General features: G+C 33.2%; 1 protein-coding gene across 2 annotated transcripts in view; it reads right to left on the bottom strand.

Annotated features, from left to right (window-relative positions):
• KCNH7 (potassium voltage-gated channel subfamily H member 7) overlaps positions 1-26045 on the bottom strand; it is a 423623-nt gene that overhangs the window by 52764 nt on the left and 344814 nt on the right. For both annotated transcript variants that reach the window (XM_033112181.1, XM_033112182.1), the window contains 2 exons: positions 17250-17675; positions 9515-9914 (listed from right to left, as the gene is read on the bottom strand). In XM_033112181.1, the coding sequence (XP_032968072.1) occupies positions 9515-9914; positions 17250-17675 (826 nt within the window). The remainder of the gene's footprint in view (positions 1-9514; positions 9915-17249; positions 17676-26045) is intronic.

The raw sequence follows: 26045 nt of genomic DNA, 5'->3' as shown, positions 1-26045 counted from the left end.
TTGTCATTTTACACTCCCACAAACAATATGTAAGAATATCAGTGGTTCCACAACTTTTCCAACATTTGATATTATCAGTCATTCATTTGAATCACTGTAGTGGCATATACAATCTCATTGGGGTTTTAATTTGCATTTCTCTGGTGAATAGTAACAGTGTTTCATGTACTTAGCCATTCATATATCTTCTTTTGTAAAATGTCTGTTTAAATGTTTTGCTTATTGCTAAATTGAGTTGCCTTCTTATTATGGTTTTGTAAGAATTCTTTCTTTTTTTTTTATATCTAAGTATTGAGAATATTTTTTCCAGTCTATCATTTACCTGTTTCTTTTCTTAACAGCATCCTTTGAAAAGTTGAAGTTACAAATTTTGATAAAATCCAATTTATCAATTTGATTTTATGGCTCAGGATTGTTTTTTTGTTTCAGTTTTGGTAATTTGTATCATTCAAAGAATTTGTCCATTTCATCTAAGTTGTCATATTAATTATCATAAAGTAATTCATAATATTATTTTATTATCCTTTTAATGTCTTTAGAATGTGTAGTAATATCTTTTCTTTCATACAAGACATGGGTAACTTATGACTTCTCTCTCTCCAATGTAATTGGAGATTTATCAATTTTATTGATCTTTTCAAAGAGCCAGAATTTTTCCCATTAATTTTGTATATTTTTTGTATGTTTTATATTTTAATATTTTTATTCTTACTTCTCATTCTTCTCTACTACTTATATTAAGTTTAATTTGCTTGTCTTTTACTAGCTTTTTAAAATAGAAGCTTAGATCTTGGATTTTAGACTTTGCTTCCTTTTTAATAAAAACACTTAAAACTATAAATTTCACTGGCCACTGTTTTAGTTACATCTTACAAATTCTGATACATTTTATTTTCATTTTAATTCAGTTAAAACTGTTTTCTAATTTTAATGTGATTTTTTTTTTTATTTGAATGATAAGTTATTTGGAGTGTGTTACTCGATTTCCAAATATTTGGGACATTCCAAATACTATTGCATTTTCTTTCTTTCTTTCTTTTCTTTCTTTCCTTCCTTCCTTCCTTCCTTCCTTCCTTCCTTCCTTCCTTCCTTCCTTCCTTCCTCCTTCCTTTCTTCCTTCCTTCCTTCTTTCCTTCCTTCCTTCCTTCCTTCCTTCCTTCCTTCCCTCTCTCTCTCTCTCTCTCTCTCTCTCTCTCTCTCTCTCTCTCTCTCTCTCTCTTTACTAATTTCGGGTTTCTTTTTGTTCAAAGAAATAACTCTGTATGATTTAATACTTTTAAATTTATTGAAATTTATTTTTGGGTCCAAAATATGTTCTTGGTAACTTGTTTTATAATCCAACATAGGATCTGTCTTGGTGAATGTTCCACATTCACAAGAAAAGAATGTGTATTCTGCTGGTATTCTGTAATAGCCAATATGTCAAGTTAATTTGATAATATTGCTCAAGTCTTTTATATTTGTACTGATTTTTGTGTTTTTTTTTTTTTTTTTTTACTCATTTTATTAAATACTGAAAGGGGAGTGTTGTAATTGCTAACTATAACTGTGGGAGTCTTGCAAATTTGTTTATTTCTCCCTTAGGTTCTGTCAGTTTTTGCTTGATTTAAATTAAAGCTCTATGGAGGGCATACACATTTAGGACTGTGGTGCTTACATTATCTCTGGTAATAGTTCTTGTCCTGAAATCTACTTGGAAATCAATAATGTTCTTTAGATTTTCTTGTTATTATTTATATGTACATTTTTTTCTTTTATCTATGTCTTTATTTTTTAAGTTTTTTTTAGACAGCAAATAGTTGAGACTTAAAGAAAAATACAGTCCAACAGAACTAGAAAAAGAACAGCAAACAAAGCCAGAGTGAGTAGAAAGAAGGAAATAATAAAGATTAGAGTTGAAATAAATGAATAAATGAAAGAGAGTCTTAAAACAAAAAAGAAACAACAGAAAAGATCATTAAAACCAAGAGCTGGTTCTTTGAAAAGATAAACAAAATTGATAAACCTCTAACCAGACTCATTAATAAAATAAAAGACAGAGGATCCAAATAAGTAAAATCAGAAAGAGGAAAAGTGATAACTGACACCACAGAAATACACAAGATTAAAAGAAAATACTATGAACAATTATATGCCAAGAAATTGGACAATCTGGAAAAAATGGATAAATTCCTGGAAATATAATTCCCAGACTGAATCAAGAAGAAACAGGATATCTGAATTGACTAATTACTACAACTGAAGTCAAATCAGTAATCAAAAACTTCTCAACAAATGAAAGTCCTGGACCAGATGGCTTCACGGGTGAATTTTACCAAACATTCAAAGAAGAATTAACATCAATCCTCCTGAAACTGTTTCAAAAAATTCGAACAAAGGGAAAGCTCCCAAACTCATTCTATGAGGCCACCATTACCCTGATTCCCAAACCAGACAAAGATAGTGTAAAAAAAGAAAACTATAAGCCCATATCCCTGATGAACATAGATGCAAAAATCCTCAACAAAATATTAGAAAACTGAATTTAGCAATGCATTAAAATGATCATGCACCATGATCAAGTGGGATTTATATCTGGGATGTAAGGTTGGCTCAATATCTGAAAATCAGTTAATGTGATATACCACATTAAAAAAAAAATGAAAAAATACATATGATCATATCAATAAGTGCAGGAAATGAAAGCATTTGACAAAATCCAGCATCCATTTATGAAAACAAAACAAAACAAAAAACCTGTCCGTAGAGTGGGAACAGAGGGCATCTACGTCAACATAATTAAGGCCACACACAATAAACCACAGCTATCATCATAGTCTTTAGGGAAAAGCTACAAGCATTCTCTTTAAGATCAGGGACAAAACAAGGAAGCCCACTTTCACCAGTTTTATTCAACATATTATTGGAAGTCCTAGCCACAGCAATCAGGCAAGAAAAAGTTATAAAAGTCATCCATATTGAAAAGGAAGAAGTAAAACTGTCATTATTTGCAGATGACATGATACTATATTGAGAAAACCGAAAAAAATTCCACCAAAAACCTATTAGAACTGATAAATGAATTCAGTAAAGTAGCAGGATACAAAATTAATGTTCAGAAATCGGTTGCATTTTTATACACTAATAACGAACTATCAGAAGGAGAAATTAAGAAAACAATCTCATTTACAATTGCATCTAACAAAATCAAATATCTGTAAGTAAATTTAACCAAGGAGGTGAAAGACTTGTACTCAGAAAACTATAAGGCACTGAAGAAAGAAACTGAAGAAGATACAAATAAATGGAAGCATATACCATGCTCATAGATAAGAAGAATTGACATGGTTAATATGTCCATATTACGCAAAACAATCCATAGATTCAATCAAATTCCTATCAAAATACTAATGGAACTAATATTTTCTAGTATTCACAGAACTAGAACAAATCTTGAAACATATGGAACCACAAAAGACCCCAAATAGCCACAGCAATCTTGAGAAAGAACAAAATTGGAGGTATCATGCTACCTGATATCAAACTATAATGCAAGACTATAGTAATCAAAACAGCATGGTACTGGCATAAAATCAGATACATAGATCAATGGAACAGAATAGAGAGCCCAGAAATACGCCCATGCCTATACAGTCATTTAATCTATGACACAGGAGGCAAGAGTATACAGTGGGATAAAGTATTCACTAAATGGTGTTAAAAAAACTGGACGAATATATGCAAAAAAAAAAAAAAAATGAAACTATACCACCTTCTTACACCATATACAAGAATGAGCTCAAAACGGATTACAGACTTAAATGTAAACCCAAAACTATAAAACTCTTAGAAAACACAGTAAATGAAGGGGAGAAGGCATTTACCAATGATATATCTCACAAGTGATTAATATCCAAAACGTATAAAGAGCCCATACGACTCAACATCAGAAAAATAAACAATTCAATTAAAAAATGGGCAGAGGACCTGAATAGACATTTCTCCAAAGAGGACATACAGGTGGCCAATAGGCATATGAAAATATGATCACCTTCACTAATCATCAGAGAAATTAAAATTCAAACCACAATGATATACCACCTCACACCTGTCAATGGCTATCATCAGTAAATCAACAAGCAAGTGTTGGGGAGGATGCAGAAGAAAGGGAACTCTCAGGTGCTGTTGATGGGATTGTAAATGGTGCAGCCACTACGGAAAACAGTATGGAGATTGCTCAAAAAGTTAAAAATAGAACTACCTTATGACCCAGCAATTCCACTTCTGGGTATTTATTTGAAGAAATCAAAAACACTAATTCGAAAAGATATATGCACCCCTATGTTTATTTCAGCACTATTTACAATAACCAAGATATGGAAGCAACCTAAGTACTCATCAATAGACTACTGGAGAAAGATGTGATTTTTATATATATATACACTTTCCAGCCACACAAAAGAATAAAATCTTACCATTTGTGATAACATGGATGGACCTATACATTATAATGCTAAGTGCAATAAATCAGACTGAGAAAAATGAATACCATACGATCTCACTTATATGCGGAATCTAAAGAACAAAATAAACAAACAGAAACAAACTTAAGGATACAGAGAACAAATTGATGGTTACCAGAGGGGAGCGGGGTTGGGCGGACTGGGTGAAAAAGGTAAAGAGATTAAGAAATACAAATTGATAGCTACAAAATAGTCACGGGAATATAAAGTGCAGCATAGAGAATGTAGTCAATAATGTTGCAACAACTATGTACAGTGGCAGGTGGGTACTACACTAATCAGGGGGATCACTGCATAAATTATATAAATGTCTAACCACTATGCTGTCCACCTGAAACTAATATAAAATAATATTGAATGTCAACTGTAACTAAAAAAAATAATTAAAAAAGTAAAAAATAATAAAAATATAGTCTGACAAGTTCTGTAGTTCAATGAGACTTTAGATCACTTATATTTAATATAGTTTGGTTTAAATCTACCATCTTGCTATTTGTTATCTCCATTTTCCCCTTGTTTTTCATTTCCTGCTACCTTTTAGATTTATTATTTTTTATTATTCCATTTCATCTTCCCTGTTGTCTCTTTAGCTGTATTGGAGGATTTACAATATGAATTTTTAACTTATCACTATCTACCTTAAATAATGTAATACCATTTCATGTATAATGTAGAAATATTACAATATACTTCCATGTCCTCCTACAATTTTTGCTCTATCATTGTCATATTTTTACTTCTACATAAGTTATAAAAACTACAAATTTAATGTCACTATTTTTACTTTAAATAATTATTTTTGAAGACATTTAAAAATGAGGAAAAATCTTTTAAATTTACCCATACATTTAACGTTTCTACGTAGTGTTCTTCATTCCTTTTAAAAGATCCAAAGTTTCATCTGGTATCATTCTTTTTTTGTTTGAAGAACTTTATAATTTCTTATAGTACGCTTATAATGAATTATGCCAGGTTTTGTTTATCATTTTCGAGAAAAGTTTAATTGTACAGAAATTTCTATATTGACTGATTTTGTTTTTCTTCCAGCATTTTAAAGATTTAATTCCATTATCTTCTGGCTTGCGTTGTTTCTAATAAGAAATCTGCTACCAACTTGATGTTTTCTCTCTGTACATTATGTCTTCCTTTCCCTCTAGTTATTTTTAAGATTTTATTTTCTCTTTATCATTATTTTTCAGTATTTTGATTATACTGCACCGTGTGTGTGCATGCACACACGCATGTATGTCTGTGTTCAACCTGTGTGGGATTTACTGAACTTCTTGGATCTGTGGTTTATAATTTTTTATCAATTTTAGAAAATTATCAGCCGTTTCTTTAAAAAAAATTTCTTCTGCATCCCTCCCCCATCTTCTGGAAGTCCACATGCATATTTGCTCAAGTGCTTTGTATCGGCTACTACTTCCATCATCTCTGTTAAATCCAGATGTAGGCTAAAAAAATTTTTTTCTCTTGCTCAAGGTTACATTTTCTTGTTTCTTAGTATTATCTACTAATCTTTTAATAGATGATGAGCATTGTAAATTCAACATTGTTCACCGCTGTATATTTTTTGTCTTCCTAGAGCAATGTTACATTTGTTCTTACAGATAGTTACATTACCTGTAGATCAGTTTGCTCCTTTTGAGAGTTGTTTTTAGGCTTTGTACCGGGCTGGACTAGTGCTAGTAACTATAGCAACACTTTTCTGAGCATTCAACTGAATTACCAGTGTTCAATGATGGGTTTCTACTGGCTGGCAGGAACTTGAACACCTCCCATACCTATGTGTGAGCGCTGAAAGTTGTTTCGTTTACTGTACTTCTGGTATTTATTTGCCTGGGTTTGAGAAGTTTTATCTCATGCATTTGGGATTCAGTATTCATCAGTAGTCTCAAGGGAATAACTACACAGTTTTCTGGGACTTTTCTTTCCCATAGCTGCCTTTTGTCTGATTGTCTTGCCGACTATAGCACCTCTGCCTGCATGACCTCTGATCTTGTTTTCTTAGCTCAGTGAGATGACTATCCTCTCCTTAGGTGGCTTTGCCTTTCACTGTGGAGTAGAAAGTGCCTTCAGGCAGAAAGCTGAGGATATCATGGGGCTCATATTTTTTGTTTTCCTTCTTTCAGGGATCAAACTCCTCTACTATTTGATTTCCAATGCTGAAAATAGTTGACATATATATTTTATTTAGTTTTTTGTTATATAAAAATAAAAATACAGGGGTATGGTAAGGTTCTAGTCATTCTATCATGGCTACAAGCAGAAATCCAGTAATATATTTTTTTTAACGTATTATAAAAATAAGAAATTCTTCCAAGATGTTTGTCAAGGAGGTCATAGATGAAATACATTTGTTTTTATTTACTGGTTATGTGTTTTTAAAATTAAACATCTGTGTTAAATTTATAATAATTGAATAAAGATATAAACTTATATATTAGAATACAGAGCTATAAATATATGAGCATCACTTATATTTATACCTATTTAATGGCTGCTTACAGTTTCTTTGTCATCTTGAATTGTGTACACTTTTAAAATGAATTATCTGGTTACTGTTCTCTATACACATTCAGAAGTACAACTGGTAACTGTCTGCAAATAGCAGTTTTTAAAATGTACCTATAGATATCTGAGTTGTTTGCATATAGTTAGATTCTGGTTTTCAATGCTTAATTTTTACTTTCCATAGGGATGATTGATTGTTTCATTTTTCTAGAGCTAGACTTCAAATTTTTCTTCTAGGATGAAGATTTGATGTAAAGAAGCTCAGGGATGATAAGAGAGTTCAATCAGATATAGACTATGAAACCTACAACTAGGGTTAGTGCATATACAATATTTTACATTAAATGTTTAGATATTGTATTTTAATTTTAGCTTGAAATCAGGTCACTCATAGATATGAAGAGTATTTACTTAGTGTAGAAATATAACCATAGAAAAGCAAATCATTTGTTAATACAGTAGGATCTAAATGGAAATATTATGTATAGATACACCCACGTAGATCAAATGTCTAAGTAAATATCAGTGGCATTCTTATTATTGTTCAGTTTCAAATCTTAATTTTACCTTTTTTTTTAAATTCATGGAATAATAGGTCATGATAGAATTCTTTGGGAATTTTTATAAATTTTTCCTGTGTAACATTAAGCTTTACATAATCCCATTTTGATTAAGGTTTGTAGAACCAAGTTTGTTTTTCAAATAAAGGATATTATGTAGAATGTGGATGTCTCTTACTTTACTCAGTTTACCAGAATGATTTTTATTTTCTTAAAATATATGAAATTCATCTGCAGGAGACACGTATTCTTCTTAAAGAAGCGACAGAAATACCCTAGTGCCATATTTAAAAAAGAAGAAAAAGTGGAAAAAAAAAGATAGAAGGAAAGAATGATAAAAAAGAAAGAAAGAAAAGAAGAATGAAAACTGCCAATAATTCCCCTGATTTAGGAATTAGAGTTGAGGTGTAGAACAAGTAAAGAGCTGAGTTTTCTTTAACTTAAAATAATTCACGTGATAAACAGTTCTGTTTTTCACTTACTTCTCAGAAGTGGCAAGGATTCCTAAATGGTGAACAGGTTAAACTTCAGTGCATGTTAAAAATTCTTTTTTACAAATTCTAAGTTTTAAGATGCAGGGTATGTTTTTCTTAAAACACAAGTATATATGTAGATATAGATATAGGTATATATTTACATAGGTGTATAAGTAACAAAAAAATAATCTTTTTTTTTTCTTCTTTTCTTTGTTTGCTACCTATGGCACTAAAGTTGATAACCACTAAAAGTATTTACTAGCTGTTGTAATCACAGACTGATTGGGACTGTGTTTGCTTTGCTCTGAGAGATTCAATCTCTCTGAAATGGGTTTTTCTATTATTTTCCAGTAGGCCTCATTTCTATTTCCTCTGGGTGCAATATTACTTTCATGTTTATAGCCAAGACTGAGCCTGAACTTGTAGAATATCTTAAGAGTTATTTAAATATACTATTCTTTTACTATACAAATGTTACTAACACACCAAGACATATATATTGAAAGTAAATTCTAAATAAAGTGGACAATAAACTGGTGAATCTATTTAAGTTTTATAAATAAAGCTTATATAAGGCCATCTCATTAGTCAATATGTTAACACTTAAGAATCAACTCTCTGGATCTTTTCAATTTGTACACTAAGGATGATGCTCTTTTTAAGCTTTGTAAATTCACCAAACTTTTGCTAATTGCTGCCTGATATTAGCAAGGTTATCTTAGTAGTTCACAGTGTGATGTAAAAAAAATATTACTAACATTAAAACATCCTTAGTTTAATGCAGATATTTTTCTTATTCCAAAGAATGAACCTTATAAATAATGTTCAGTGATATTACCTAATTACAAGGTAACGGTCAATCACTTAAGGCCTTGGCATAGTGTCACAGGGAATGGGATTTGTAGTCAATGACTGGGGAAATTATACACACATGCACATACACACATATTGTATATATACAGATATAAAAGATAAACTTACATTATAATTAGTAGTAGTGATATATATGTATGTATGTAAATCTATCTATCTATCTATCTATCTATCTATCTATCTATCTATCTATCTATCTATCTATCTGGTACATCTAGTAATATAATGTAAAGTAATGCTTCCCATTCTAATCTGGCCTCAGCCTGAAATAGAAAATAACTACTGGTAATAAATCACAAACATATTTTTACAGCAGTAAAAGTGAACTGAAAATATCAATTCCTGAATCCCAACACCCATGTCACTTCAGTTTTATGCTCATGGTTACCTGAGGTCCTGAAAATCTGTGGTGTCTCCCCATCAGTCACACAGAGAATCAGATTTGATAGACTGTCATACCCAAATATATAATCCCATTACTTCTACAATTTACGATAATTTTTTCTTTTTCTTATTTTAAATATGCTAGAGATCTCAATTTTGTGATATTATTTTATCCTAACAAATAATGAAAGAGAAATCTACTTACAGCCAATCAACATGACACAAATTGAAAATATTTTCTCCGAATTGGTGTTAGGAGACACATTCCCGAATCCCACACTGGTTAAACTGCTGAAGGTAAAATAAAGTGCTGTGACGTATTTGTCTTTAATGGAAGGTCCAGAGCTTGAGTCACTGTCATTGTAACGTTTTCCGATTTGCTGTCCTAAGGAATCCAACCATCCAATTTTGTCGGTCAGGTAAGGCCTTTCTACATTCCCGATTGCATACCAAATGCAAGCCAGCCAGTGAGCAATCAGGGCAAATATGCACATTAAGAGCATTAACACAGCAGCGCCATATTCTGAGTATCGGTCAAGTTTGCGAGCCACTCGCACAAGACGAAGGAGTCGAGCTGTCTTCAAAAGACCAATTAATGTCGTTGTCTGTGGAAGTAAATGTGTATTGTTAGAAACAGATGGTAAACAATTCAATGTATATTCCTGTGAAGCTAAGTAGGCAGAAACAGGTTAAAACAATATGGTGGCATTAAGGATAACTGTATATTTGTATTTTTTTTTTTAACTTTACCTTTGCTTTGGACAATATCTTGGCATGCAAGACCCATAGGACAAATAATCTGTCTATCGTGTTTTATACTCTAACCAAGAACCTTGCACATCATGGATACTCAGTAAATCATTCGTCCACCAACAAACATTCCAGTGTGTTACTGGTGTGGCTAGCAAGTGCCATACTGGCCCTAGAGTGTTGAACAAATGTACATGGTCGCTTTCTATAATAATAGAGACTGTTATTTAGTAGACAAAGTGTCTTATGTAATGAAGAGAGTCAAGGTCCACTGTCTACTGGAAAGAGACAAATATTTTTAAAATAAATAATAAGATCATTTCAGAGATGAGAAGTTCCATGATGATAGTAAAACAAAATGAAATGATAGAGTGATTGAGAGCATGGGATGGAATGAGGACTGCTTTAGAAAGAAAGGCCAAGGAAGACCTTGCTTAGGAGCTGACCTTAGAGTTGAGAAAGATTTGCATAATGAAAAGGAGCCAGTCAAGCAGACAACTGGGAAATATATTGGATGATCACATGCATGCATTAGGCACTATATTTAAATGCATTTTTTTTCTTCCTAAGTGTGTTAAATTGACAAATTGTTTTGTGTTATCCCAATGATATCATGTATGCTTTGGGGTGTGATTTGTATAACTAATTACATGATTATTATTGACCAGGTATCTAATGATAGGACACTTCCATATAATAACAGGATAGTTAACTTGTTGTTTGGACTTGAAATCTGATAAGTACAAATTACAACTTGATTTCTTAAGTTTTCTAAATAATGTCAACTATAAGTGCTACATAATTCACAGGGCATATAATTATTCCATAGTTACATGGTGTTTACCAATCAATTATTGAGTCATTTTATCTGTTCATTGTTGGTGTTTATTTCACAAAATGCATCCAACTGAGTTAAGAATACTTGTATTTTAATTAAAGAAACAGCTCACGGCATAACCATCACTCTATATCTATTCATATTGACATGGTAGAAAAAGGGCACTAAATATCAAGAAAAACATTTTCATTAAAATGCTATAATAAGTATTGCGTTCTCCCCCCGTTGGGCTATAGTGGTCACAAGGGAAAGGGAGATTCCTGAATCTCCCTGAATTCTTTAATTCAGTTAGTATTGGAACACTCTAGAGACGAGAGGAGCTTATGAAATTTAGATCTGCTTGTCACAACTGGACTCTAATTTTTGCTCATTTTGGAATGTGTGGAGAGATGAGCCTTCTCTGTTTTCAGTGGTGAGTTCTTATTTTTCATGGTGCAAAAGAGGAAATAGTTTTTTTTTTTTTCCCCCTTCACAAACTTAAAAGCATACCTCTTCTCCTCTTCTCAATGAATAAATGGAGAGTTTAAGTTAGTACTAGGTGGTTTCCTTGGAGAAATGTCAACTTTCTACTATTTGTATTATCAATATTTTAGCTTAGCAGTTACATGCAAAGACTTTGGAACAGACAAACTTATGTTTGAATGCTGCTTCTATGGCAGGGTGCCACCTAGGAGAAGTCATTTATTAAATCTCTAAGTGTCAAATTTCAATGTAAATGGGCATAATGACGCCTACCTTGCAGGATTGTACATAATACCCAATAAATGGTAGCTTTTCATGTTTTTATTTGATCATCACATATACTTTTGTTTCCATCAGCAAGCAGGAACTTTATATTGTGAAACGGGTTGTTAGCGCTTACACACTTTCCAGATGCATTACCTAGATATCCCAAGTGGAGGCTTTCCAACATTGGCCTTGCAGCCTCCACAGGAAATGGCAGGGATTTTAAAGACAAGGATTTCATCTATAAGCCCTGACAGCTCAGACTCTGCTAACAGGAATCACCTTGGTTCAATGTGTTATCATTTCTACACTTCACAGCTTAACTTTGTGTGTTTATTTTTCATCCTAGTACTGTTACCTATTTTCTCATGTAAGAAATCAGAAATATTTGAGGATTATTATTCAAAACTTCTTGTCCTTGGAACAGAATTTCTCTCAGAACCTCAAAGTAAATGAAATATGAAAATTCTCTAGTTATTTGGTTAATGAAATGAGATGCTGCAAAACAAATGAGCTGTTTTTATAACATATTGTGATAATAAGTACTAATGACTCTTCTGGCTGCAAAGATGGTAGAGTTAAAATGATGTTATGAAAAGAAAAGCTATCAAATCGGCTATGTATGCCACCCACCTCCTTTTTGCCCTCTTTCCAAAGAAACCTCTGATGTTTCTTCTAGAATTATATTAAAATAAAATAAAAACCTAGGTGTCAGTAAGTTTCCTAAGGAGATAAATAAATATATCTTATATAATAACATACAAGTGATACCTTTTCTGGAAAAAAAATATAAAAGCTTAAGAAATATGGTACATAATGAAGTCTCAAACCAGCTTCACAAGGATGAGTGAATATTGACTTCAACAGTCAAAGCCATGTTCTCAAGCATTACTGCCCATGCTAGTTTGACATTGTGAGAAATGACTTGGCCTTATTTCTATTGTTATCAAGATGCTGCTAACACACCTGGGCATTCTTTCTTAGCTACAGTTGTGTACAGCACAACTTGTAGATAACACTTAAGACTTCAATAACTCTTTTCTTACTCTTCTAATTTAAATATCTCTTTAAAGATTTAAGGTGTTTTACTCCAGATTGCACAACAGAGAGAAGCGATTGTGCCAAAATCTCAGAGAGAGTAGCCTAAAGAATGATCAATCTCCTCTTGGTGATTTGTTGAAGACTAGTAGTTCCCATCGTTTAGTTCAGTGGACTATCTTTGTATTATCTGCAAGTGAAAAATGGGACCAGTAATCATCTTATAATATGATTGTGTTGACATCAAAATTTGGCTGAGTAGAATGTTTTCAGCATACCTAATTTCATGTACAATCCCAAGATATTATAGAAATCTATCCTTGTGGTTTTTTTCAGTTTTTTAAAATAGGGATAAAACTATCCTTAAACCCATCACAATAATTTTTAAAATAGAATTAAAGAATTTTCCCTTAGATGTTATTTCTTGAGCTATCCATTGCTATTAGAAAAATATTGTTTGTTTATTGTTGCTTTTGGTAGAGACTCAAAAAACATAAAAGCTCACTAAAGGTAAATGATATTATTATGAAACACAAAAACATCATGATAATACTACATGGATGCCTGCCAGGTTTGTCCTTGTATCCATTCTATGATTCATCAATCAGACTAATGAAGCAATGTTAATGTGAGCAAAAAGTCCTTTTTCCTATTAGTACTTTCCTTCAAAGGGCACTTTACTTAGCTTTCAAAAGTCTTGCCTGCATTCAGGATTCATGAAAAATAACAGTTAAGGGTGAAAGGAGAGAGGTCAACAAAGAAAGTAATTAATCAAAGAATACTAATTTTCAGGGGTGGAAGAGGTTAATGAAGCATTTAGCTAAACAGAATGCTCTCCGTTCTAACTGTTAATATTTATGAAAGTAAGATTTGCCACAGATAAGTGAAATATGGGAAACTTAGAGGCAGATAATGAAAAGTTTACATGAAACTGTGCTTGGTAAAGCATATAAAACTGTTACTCTTTATAGTGAAGGTGGATGTCTCTGAGTCTTATCAGCTTGTCTTGCTTGTCAAACCTTGAGAGTCTCTGAGACTCTCTCAGAACCTTCCTGAAACCCAGTTTAAAGAACACTGGATAGATGATCTCTTACCAGAATAACCTCTAGCTTAATGGTTTTAGAATTTGTCACTTAATTTTGGGTCAGAAATCCCCAAGAGTTATTTTTCATATTCATATGATGAAACTTCCCAAATTGGTCCACTTGAATATAAGATCACTTTTTCTCTGAAAGCATTGTTTTTTTTTTTTTTTTTTTTTGGTCTTTTTCTTTTTTGCCAGAAACAAAAACAGATGCTGAGTATTTTTAATATTCTTATTACATGACATTTTATTCACTTTTTGAAAACTTTTATTCGGAAATATTACTAGGTACCGAAAAGCCTGATTATAGTTACATAATATGGTTTGCATATAAAAGGAGTATCTTCATTGTCACTCCTGAAAAATGTATACAGTGGTCCAGTCCCTCACTGGTCTTCTTACCCTTCATAGCTGACCCAGCCCAATATCTGATTCCTGTATGCCCCTTTCAGCCCTCCACTTGCCATCCTTCATGCTGACATGCTTCCCCCCCCACCACACCTCATGTTCCTGTGCTTCGCAGCCCAGTAACAGTCCTCAGAACATTTCCTTTCTGTCTCCCATTTCTTCAGGATTCCTAGCTGCAATTAGCTAATCTAATAACTATTGTAAGATAATAGACACTCAATAAATTTGGCTGTCAATCACATAATGACATTTAGGTCAACAATGGCAGCCTATATGATGGTGGTCCCATAACATTATAATGGAGCTGAAAAATTCCTGTTGCCTAGTGATGTGTGATTGTGGTAACGTCGGAGCACAATGCATTATAACACGTTCGTGCTGCTGCTGCTGTAGACAAACCTACTGTGCTTCAGTCAAAAAGAAAAGTATAGCAATACAATGATGTACAGTACATGACACTTGATAATGATAATAAACAACTGTATAACTGGTTTATGTATTTACCATACTATACTTTTTATCATTATTTTAGAGTGTATTTTTGTACTTATAAAAGAAAAAAGTTTGCTGTAAAACATTGTGTTATGTTGCCCCAGCAGCAACGTCCTACATCTTAGGTTTACATCTCCTGATTGCATCGTTTTCTCTCGTGCTGATTTAATCTCATGTTGCTTTGTACAGTGACATGTTTGTACAGTACAGGCTCATAGCCTAGGAGCAATAGGTTATACCATACAGCCTAGGTGTACTGTAGGCTACACCATTCAGGTTTGTATAGGTGTACTCTATGAGGTTCACACAATGATGAAATTGCCTAGCAACACATTTATTTCTCAGAGCATGTCTCTATCACTAAGCAAGGCATGACTGTATTTGTTGAATAAGTGAGTAATTAAAGTATTTATGGATGAATATGGTAACATGAAAGTTTTTAAAGGAAGACTTCATTAAGAAACAGGGACTTTTATCTGAAGGGATTAGAATGAGAAGTAACCTTTAGCAATACATATGTAATGTTATTTTTAAGTATTACAAGAACTTACTATTGCCAGTTTAAAGAAAAGAAATAAGGTCAGAAACTAATTAAATATCCTGCCAAAATACAGCAAGTGAGCAACACAGAGGAGAATCAAAGCCAGGTCTGTCTGACTGCAAAGCTAGGGTCCTTCCCATATCATATCACAACTTAAGTGTGAGAAGCAGCTTTGAGAACATGGGTTAATCCATGAAATCATACAGAAGTGGAGAACTGGCACTGTTTTCTCTGAGGCAAACTTCACCTTTTCCTTAATGCTACGTGAGAAAGATGATCAGACACCATTTTTTCCCCCAAGACTATTTCATCCTATACTAATGTGAATCACATACGTTTTCTCTTGTTTCAGCTTCACAATCACTATTTCACCTGTTTGAAATAGTGATTTTTCTGAATTACATATTTTTAATGAATTTTATTATTTTCAAGGGCTATAGTAACTGAAATTAAACTAATTAAGTACTGCTTCCTACAAATTCTATCTTAATGGTTTCCTACAAATTCTATCTTAATGGTTATAATCAGCATATTTAAATGCATGCTGGTTTGATTGTTATTGATTAATTACCATCAGTAAATTAACTTTCTCTAAAAATCCTATTTGCCTATTTATTTGTTCAACCATTCTTTCATTTTGTTAAGCTGAAATTTAATTTGTTGTTGGTGTACATATTTTAAAGTTTGAAAGGGTGAGGTTTTAGTCTATTGTTTATCAGTAAGTACTTAGTATAATTACATGGATCTCCCATTGTAAGAAATTCATAAGGATAAGTATAGTTAAAGAAGTATTACACTTTTTTGTTTTTAGCTAAAAAGTTAGGAGAACCTAACATTAAAATTCAACTAGCTTAACAGCCGCTGAGGTTTTTGTTTTTGTTGTTTTTTCCTGAGTTTCCCGTATATTATCTCAATAGAGTCTCAAATTAAAAACACAAAAAACAAAAAACCAACCAACAAACAAAAACAACCTTAAGAGGGGAAGGTGATATTATCATCTTTATAGATAAGGAGAGTCAGGCTTCAGACTTTGTCTAAGGTTTGCAGAATCCAGAAAGACTGTATTGCTCCATTGTCCTGCTCATAACGTAACCACAGTTTGATAGGCCTGTTCTGTTGGGAGAGAACTCTAAGCTTGTTAGTTCCCCTTGGCGGAAGAGAAGTCTCCTGTCCTGAAGCCTTAATTGGTCAGGAAGGCACCCTCTGCAGAGGGCATTTTTTTATATTTGATCTGCCCTTAAAAAACGAAAACAAGAAAAACAACTAAAGATGGTAGGAATGCAGTGACTCTTGGGTAAAAAAGGACATTGAATTTTTAAAACTCTATACATCAGGGTTATCATTCTCAACATAGGCCTACTTTCACAACTTCTGCAAATCTTTCCCTTACAGAATACAAGAAACTCATTTACAATAAAAATTAGTGGCAATTAAATGGAGGGAACTTTTGGGAGAGGTTAACTTCTTCTGGATAAAAGAACCCTTTGAGAATCTGACTAAAGTTACGAACTCTCTATCCAGAAAATGCACTATACACATACCTGTCAGATTCCCTTAAAGTTTCCAGCTTTATTAAGTATTGGTAACACAAGAAGTGTTTTACAATCTAGATATTACTTAACAGAAAGAGTTTTGAATAAGACATTTCAGAAGTTGCCTCTTCCACTTAATCTGAATATAAAACAAGTTCCTTCTGTTTCAAGCCACAATTTTGAGTTAAGAACTGGCATCTTCATCTTTGACAATTTTACACCCATGAGGTTAATATGTAGTGATTTTTATCCTGGGAATATGCTACGTGCTATGAAACATCTGTCTCTAAGTTTAATTTTTGATTAAAAGATGGATGGTCTTTAGCATCTAGAAAAAATAGAAATGATTATGAATTATTTGCAATGACAAAATGGTTCACTTTCATTTTATAGCATTTTCAATTGAAAATGAATTTCATACGTGAGATATATGAAGCTTGTAAAACAACCAGTTTTTTTTTTTGCAATTAAAAGAGATTCACTTTTATAATTGCAATCTTTCAGAAAATAAGATTCTTAAGCAGCTCTTACCTCATCAGAACCAGATCCAAAAATCAGCAAGTCAAAAGGAATTGCTGCAACCATGTCAATCAGGAACCAGCCTTTGAAGTAGTGTATTGCTATTTTGGCGGGATCACTTACCACTTCCTCATTTTGATTTACATAAGTTGTTCTGAAGTTTATTAGAATATCTATGATAAACATAATATCCACAATCAAGTCTACCACATTCAAGGGGCTACAAGAATAGCCACATTCTCGTCTTTTCTGCTCTTCTCTGTCATTGAGGAGAAAGGCTGCAGAGTAGGGAGTGAATATAGCAGTGTATATGACCAACAGGAGAATAAGCCAATCCCAGACTGCCTTGAAAGGACTATAGTGCAATATTGTAAACTTGTTGATGCGTGGCGTCTGCAGTTTATATTCTGGCAGGACATCTGCTCCTAAAGAGAGAACCTGAATATAGAAAAACAAAATCATACACTATATAAAAATGCCATCATTTAATCTCTAAGTCTATAAAAATATTAAGGTAATTATACAGCAAATTCTATTAGAGAGGATTCATGTAACTGAGTTCATGAATTGTCAAGTATGTATGAAAACCATCCATTTGAAGAAACCCATATAAGCCCCCACTAGTATATTAGACTCATTGGTGTTTCTTGATAAATATAATTTTCACTGAAAAATAATGAATATTGTCATCGAGATACCAACTAATGATTACTGATTCCTTTGGAACATAGTACTACTCAGAAATAAAAATACATAGCTATTTTTAGAAAAAACATGAAATTGGTTTAATACATGAGTAATACAGTTTTCAAACCTAAGATAGGATTGGCTATAATGAGTAGAAACAGCCTTCTTGGATCTATGGTCATATTTAGTTTACATATATTTAATTTATAATTAAACCTTGATAAATTAAACCCAGCTCATTCAAATTTTTAATTAAAAATTTCCCACCTGCAATCTGTTTTTAACATTAGAAAAAAAGTCACATGAGATTAAAATAAACACAAAGGAGTCTTTTCCTAAAAGACAGAGAGTATTTTATGTTCGGGACAAATACACTTTCACGTGAACTCCTCTATCATCTTGAGAGAATCCTGAAGACAGAACAGTGCAAGGAGATGTTAGGAATACTAATCTGGAGATGTTGCAACGTTTTTAGCCACCAAGGAGTACTTAAACTCTAAGATTTATTTAACTTAACAAGGCATTGGATAGGCTAAATTAGTTCATTTTCTAGAGTTTTAGTTTATCTGGAAAAAAAAAAAAAGTGAGTTAAACTTGAATTGTAACCCTACCCAGTAGAAAAGTTCATGAGTTTGTGATTTTAAACCAAGTTTCAAGAACAAAGTTCAAACAAATAGGTTATCTAGCTACCCAGGAAATGTAATTAGCTTTAATATATAGGTTTTAAAGAATTTAACATTTTTGATGTCCCACAAAGGACACATAGTGGCATTTTTTTTTAGGGAGGGGTAGATTGTAATCTTATTTTATGAATATCCCACATATGTACAATGGCCCTATTTCAAGGTTCATTTCACTAAGTAAATTTTCTTATAGTAGATTCTTCTAAACACAACTAATATATTACCAGTTTTGCAGCATAGCTCTCAGGGAGTTCCCCATTTGTTAGTCAAAGAGTGTTATTTCTATGTTCTTGGTAATTCTATCCAAGTAGGCTTTAATTTGTTTATAACAATAAACTGTCTCAGGCAAATTTCAATTTTGAATTTTATTTTCATTGTCATATCTCATACGTTTTTCCCTCCACAGATGACAAGTTACCATTTCTATTTCAAAAGAACTTGAGAAGTTAAATAACAAACCCAAATGAGGTACAACATGACTTTTAAATATAACAAAATAGTTCAGTTAAAATAAGCAAAGCTCTTTTTAGATAACAGCTAAGCTGATTTAACTAGCTTTGGAAAACATGATAAAGAACCTAACCATTTTTTTTCTTTCTTTTTTTTTTTTTTTTAGTTTAGCATACATTTGAACTACCAGTATATGGAAGAAGCAGGGCTTTATTTTAAGCTATTATGAGAAATGACAGGAATTAATTGTTGGTAAAAGAGAAATCTGGAAAATAAAGCAATTTCATTGTTTATGAAATACTAACAATCCTCAGAATCCAAGATTTATATCAGTATATATAACTGTAGCTGTATCTGACTTCTAAAATTCAAACAGGAATAATGTTTGGATAATCTATTGATTGATAAGTGCAGACTGATAGAACTCTGATCCTGGTATGCTCGGTATAGAAAACCAGTGTGTGATAGTTTGGTCTGGTAAAAATGAGTTATCAAAGTATCATTGTGGAATGTTTCTTTCTCAAAAACTAGGGAGCACTCAGAATGGAGAATGTGAAATCTAAATCTAAAACCTTATTTTGGCTCTCAAAGGCATCTAAACTATGGACTCATTCTATCTTTCTAGTTTCTTCTCCTTTTAGATTCTTCTATGCACACAGTGTACTCTGGCAAGAGCTTCTGAGATCTTCCCAAATCCCTAAATTCATAAATTTCTCTCATAAAAAAGGTACATAGCTATTCAAAGAGACCAAAAACCAGAAAAGTCATTTTTAAAGACAGGACGATTTGTGTGAGCTTGCTCCCTGCTTAAGTGACATGCTTCTGATACCAACCTCCCACATGGGGCAATGTAAATATCTGTTTTAGCAGAAGTACGTTAGACTGCATACGGCACCTTGGAACTTCCCCTGAGAAGTAAAAACTGTGGGTGGAACTCTTTCCATTGCACATATGCAAACATTCATTTAACATTAGATGGCTACTGTGTTAAGAGCTGGAGACCGAAAAATTGGGAAGATACTGTCTTTGACATCATGGTATTATAGTCTGTTGAGAGACACAGACATCCAGGAAAATGGGAGCCCTGCTGCGGTCCACTTGGCTCAATTCCTTGTGGGGTGGGGGGAGGGAGAGGTACTGCTGAGGGGGTCTCCACAGAGCACTTTTGGAAAAGATGACACTTGAACTGAGACTTCTAATAGGTGGCAGGATAGAATACAGCTGAAGGATGAGGAAATTGGAAAAGGATGAATATTACAGGTAGAGGTAACAGAATGAATAAAGACAGGGAGACATAAAATAATGTGTTGCATCTTGAGGAATTATAAGTTGCCTTGTATGTATTGCTGATGGATAAAATGCAAGGAAAGTAGTGGTGGAGGACGCATTGGAACGGGACAGTGAAAGGTTGTGGAAGATATAATGTGACATGCTAGGGAGCTCAGACTTTTTCCTTTAGGTCAGAGTTTCCCATGCTTGAATAAAATACAGATTCCTTTTCAGGGAAAGATGCTTATTGCAGAACCCCAACGATGCTATACATTATTTTTATTTACAATGTTAGGTAAATACGTACAAATGTGAAACCAGATTAAAACTTCTTGTGCTTATATCTCTTAATATGTCTGTTGTGGGTTGAATTGTGTACTCCCAAAAGACATGGTTCAAGTCCTAATACCTGGACCCGCGAATCTGACCTTCTTTGTCTTTGTAGTTGTAATCAAGTAAAGGTGAAGTCACAGTGGATTGGAGTGGGCCTTGATGAATAATGGATGGTCTTACACAAAGAGGGACATTTGGGTGCAGAGACACACAGGAAGAATGCCATGACAATGGAGGCAGATACAGCTGTAAGCCAAGGGACACCAAGGATTGGTGGCAGCCACCAGAATCTAGAATAGAAGCATGGAACAGATAGATCCTCCTTCAGAGCCTCTGGAAGGAACCAACCTTGCCAATAACTTGATTTTAGACTTCCAGTCCCCATATTTGTGAGAATAACTTCTATTGTTTTAAGCTACCCATTTTGTGGTATTTTGTTTTGGCAGCCCTAGAAAGAAATACAATGACAAAAAATAAAAATGAATAAATAACAAAAATATTTGCAAAACCAGTGAATTCAAACTATTACCAGTAATGTAATAGTCGACATATCTATAGTTAAAAAAAATGATTGAACTTTGATTAATATGTGTGGTTTGATCTAATAGGTAAAATATTTTTCTTTATTCTAAACTCAGTGCCTTTTAGTGAAAGTATATTGTCAAAATAGTATCCTATTTCCCCAAAAATAAGACCTAGCCTGACAATCTGCTCTAATGTGTCTTTTGCAGCAAAAATTAATGTGAGACCTGGTATTACATTATATTATATTACATTATATTATATTATATTATATACCCAGTCTTACAGTAAAATAAGACCGGGTCTTATATTAATTTTTGCTCCAAAAGACCCATTAGAGCTGATTGTCGGGTTAGGTCTTATTTTTGGGGAAACACGGTATTACAAATGTCAAAGATTTTATTACTATTTTAAGATATTCTAATCTAATCTTTAATTCAAATTTTGTTCTACTTGTCTTAAAAAACCCATATAAATGGTGTTACTTGATAATGTATAAAGGATTTGGTTTACTTGAAGTTCAATTTTGCTTTGGGGCATTATTGAATTCTACAGTAAGTCATCATCTAATAAAATTATTTCTGGTCTGGGATCAGAAAGGTGGTTCAATTGTTATATTCCAACACATGGATTGATAGCAAAACATTGAAAGCTGGTATGTACAATAATGGGTCATGAGTTGAAAACACTTTTTAGTAATTGATATGGTACTAAATGTTATGGTTACAAGTTGTTTTGATTTCTGCATGGTTATGTCATTTTTATATGATCACTTAATTCTTTAATGGATTTTATTAGCCAAATGACTTCAAACACTTCTATTTATACAGCATCCGGAGGTCTCATTGAAAATCTGAAAGCAGCCATGGACACGGAAGTCAGGTGGATGGCAGCACTCTATTATTAACTGATTCAGAAGGTTATTCTATTGTTTTAAGTTTTCACAAAGACACAGGAATTTTTAAGAAGTTCCAGGAGATCTCATGGTCCTTTGAAAATATTTCTTTCCATGGATATCATTTGAGAATTGTTAGAGGTTACAAAACAGAGAAGGCAAAGTGCCTAAATTTAGTTTTAGAGAAATGTATCTGGCAGTGGAATGGAGGAGAAAACAAAGAGGGGTGGACTTTGATGCTAAGAAAGGAAAATGCAGGTGAGATCAGGAAACCCTGTACTAGGAACCAGGTGGCAGAGATGGAGAGGAGGAATACATTTGAGAAACAAATGCATCTTGGGGCATAAGGATGAGGAGTAGAGAAACATTTATTTCTTTATGGTTCCAATAATGAGTGTTATTAGAGCCAATAATGGTAATATATCTGAAGGCTCAACCAAGTTTGGAATAAGGGGAAGAGCCTGAGACTTTAAATCTGAAGACCTAGGTTGGCATTCTGGACACAGTTTTTCTGGTAACTCATTTAATTTCATTTGCTCTCATTTTCTTTTCATATGCGTGATGGGGATAGTAATCTTTGCCCAAATCACCTATTTAAATGGAGCTACTATATCACATCAGATAATTTCTATAAAAATACCTGATAAATGGGAAATATTTACATAAGATAATTCCATTAAACCAAAACATTTATTAACCAAGTGGAGAAAGCTGAACATTGGCTGGACATTAATAATATTAAGGAATTGTCTTAGTCACCTGTTTCTTATAACAAGCTAAGCCAAAACATAGTGCCTTAACACAATTATTTATTATTCATGATTCTATAGATCAGAAATTTAGGCAGGGCTCTTTTGGCCCATTCTTCTGCTCTACACAGTGTCAACTGGGGTCATTCAGCGATATTTGGTTGGTGGCTGAGCTTGGGTGGAGAATAAAGGAAAACTTTACTCACATGTCTAATATCTTTGTGGGGCTAGTTGGAGAGCTGGGCTCACTCAGGATGCTGGAATGCCTGGGTCTCTCTCTCTCTCTCTCTCTCTCTCTCTCTCTCTCTCTCTCTCTTCCCCTCCCTTTCTCTCTCATACAAACACACACACACACACACACACACACACACACACACACCATATGGAACTTCTTCATACAGTCTCTTCAGCAGGGTAGTAAGATATTTTATATGGAGGCTTCGTGATACCAAAAGAGAAGTGGAAACATTCAGTCCTCTTAAAGTCAAGATCTGGAATAAGCATGGCATTACTTCTGCAAACTCTACTGGCCAAAACAATCACAGGCCAGCCCAGGTTCAGTACAGTGGAAGAATAGTCCTTACCTCTTGATAGGAAATGGCATACAAGGAAAAGAGAAGAAATCAAATCATTGGTAGCTTATCAAATGGTTTGATAAACTACCACAAGAACCATTGTTCTTAGGTATGATAATGATATTATAGTTATTTTTTAAATAGTCCTTACCTTTTAGGGGTTCATAGTGAAAATTTATGTATGAAATGATATAATAATTTGGGGTTTTCTATCTAGAGTGGGGAAAACGAAGGGGAGAGAATGTTTGTTTATACACAGTCTTGACTATAGGTAGATTTTATTGAACTGGGTGATAGGTATATACTATTATCTCTATTTTCATAATATGTCGAAAAGTTCTAAATATAAGAAATTAAAAAGTGCATTCTAGAATCTCAGTCAGAAAGGTCTAAGATATTTGAGTAAGTAATTTCTTGATGGTGAAAAAGAAGTGGGTCTACAAACATCACAGAGGCTCACTTCTGAGTTAGTTCCTTATTAGGCAAGTTTGGATTCCTGTTTACACAGGAGAATGTTTACTCTGTTCTCTGCCTGTCTGATTCATATTATGTTAACCTCCATTCAGTCACACAGACTACACACAATCCCAACTTCACCTAGCCTTAAACTGTTTGCCTTTAAATTTCAATCAAATTGGTGGCTGGGACAAATCACGTTACAAGAAGGTAATCAGATAGGCTAAGTCTGCAGATTCTCATTCTTCTGAGAATACTTGGCTGCATTGCTCATCAAATTAGATTTAAAATACAGACACTTTACAGAGACTCATTTGATTAGGCCTCTTATTGTATACTTTTACTCCGCTAGAACTTCATATTCAAACTTCAAGCTTTCATTCTAGTTTGATATAAGAAGAATGTTTTTGCATTTTTGCCAAGAGAGCTACTACTAAGTGCAATGCTTATGCTGTTTAATGTCAGTTTTGTAAATATTTGCTTTACATATTCTTTTTATAATTCATTTCTAGAAAACAATTGATTTCTCTTGAAATCAAAAGTTTTCATCTCTTTTTTGTTTTAAAAATGACAATGAAAGAGTTGTTTCATTAGTTTCTTTTTACTTTTTTGCAGAAAACTGTATGAGTTTAGAATTTTAGTACAATTATTTATATTTCTCTTTACGTTGTTTTAATAGTTCTATTTCCATATATCTTTTATAATGTCACTTGATACTTCTCTGGAAATAGGATAAATATATAAATCGTAAGTTCCAAGTAAGTTAAAATTAATCATGAAAGAGCTTTGGAGCCACTGTTGGAAATGAAATATTACTTAGGTAAATATTTGTTTTAAAAATGTGAATAGGCTACCAAGGGGCCCATACTTACAAAGAAAAAAACGCAGCTACACAGTCTATTAAGTTTCCTTAAGAGAGCCAACTTCTCCCACATACTTGAGAAATAGCATACTTTAGAAAGCAAAAACATGATTAATTGAACTATTATAAGGATTTTCTTTTAAGAGAGAAAGAAAAGAGGTGGGGGGACCTCAGTTGCATAAAAAAGGGGAACTCCGCAGTCTCCAGAAAGAGGCTATTTTCTCTTTCCTGAAACCACCAATTAAATGTACAGTTTAATACACCCTAAAATACGGTTTTCTTTACCAATTACATTTTTCTTCTTGCTAGGACATTGCTATTTGTTTAACTTCTAACGGTTAAGTCTTATATAAAATCAAAATCTTTATGTGAAACAGCACGATTTAGTCTATGAAGATTTGTGAAAATTCTGTGGGAACATCAGGATTAATAACTACTCTTCTCTTCTGAAAAGTGCAATAGGGAACAATTAAGCCTTCCGAAAGACTCTATAGTATTTTGGACAGCTCTTAAAGCCACACTGAGGTGTTGATAGAGACCACTCATGTGTTATCTATCCTTTACTCAGGACTTGAAGTTAACTAATAGGCTCACTGTATTTTTAACTCTTGGGAAAAGTCGTCAGCAGCAAAATGAATCAGAGAAAGTAGATAGCATCAGGAGGGATTTAAATGCCCCTGCCTTTCAGCAGATGAATTGAGAAATACAGCAAAACCTGAGTAATTATTGAAACGGACAGACCCACTGATAATTAACCAGATATTTAACTTAAAAGATGAAAAAGATCACACAATAAATCAAACTGCCACATAGGAAGTTTTTTAAAGTAAATAAAATGTTAAAATTAGGTAGTAGAATCTGTATTCAGATAATTTTCTAAGGCTTAAAGTAGATGTTTATTCATTTGTGTGTTTTTGTGTGTGTTGGTGTGCATGTTGGATTGAGTTGGGATGATTGTATGATTTTGGAAAAATCAGAGTCATCTAGGTTCAGCTAAATTTTAGGTTTAGTGTTTTGGTTTATATGTGCTATATATGCTAATGTTAAAAAATTGGCTTCTTAAAATATGGAACTGTATGAGAGAAAAATAGGTTAGATAATATCTTAAACATTTATAATATTCATAAATTACTTCAATTATATACACATTTAAAAATGACAGGCTCTTCCAGAGCCATAAACTCTTAAGCTCCATGCCAATGCCAGCTGGATAGTGGCCTTGCTTCCGGCCCCCTCCTCTGCCAGGCTCATGTGAGGCGTCTGTGGCCCCACTTTGTTGCTGATACTAGACACTCTCTGGCCTAACGTTTGCTTTCTTGCTTCCTCT

The sequence above is a fragment of the Rhinolophus ferrumequinum genome, chromosome 8 (assembly GCF_004115265.2).
Source record: "Rhinolophus ferrumequinum isolate MPI-CBG mRhiFer1 chromosome 8, mRhiFer1_v1.p, whole genome shotgun sequence".
NCBI lineage: Eukaryota > Metazoa > Chordata > Mammalia > Chiroptera > Rhinolophidae > Rhinolophus > Rhinolophus ferrumequinum.
Note: the sequence above shows the minus strand (reverse complement) of the source record. Positions and strands in the feature narration are given on the sequence as shown.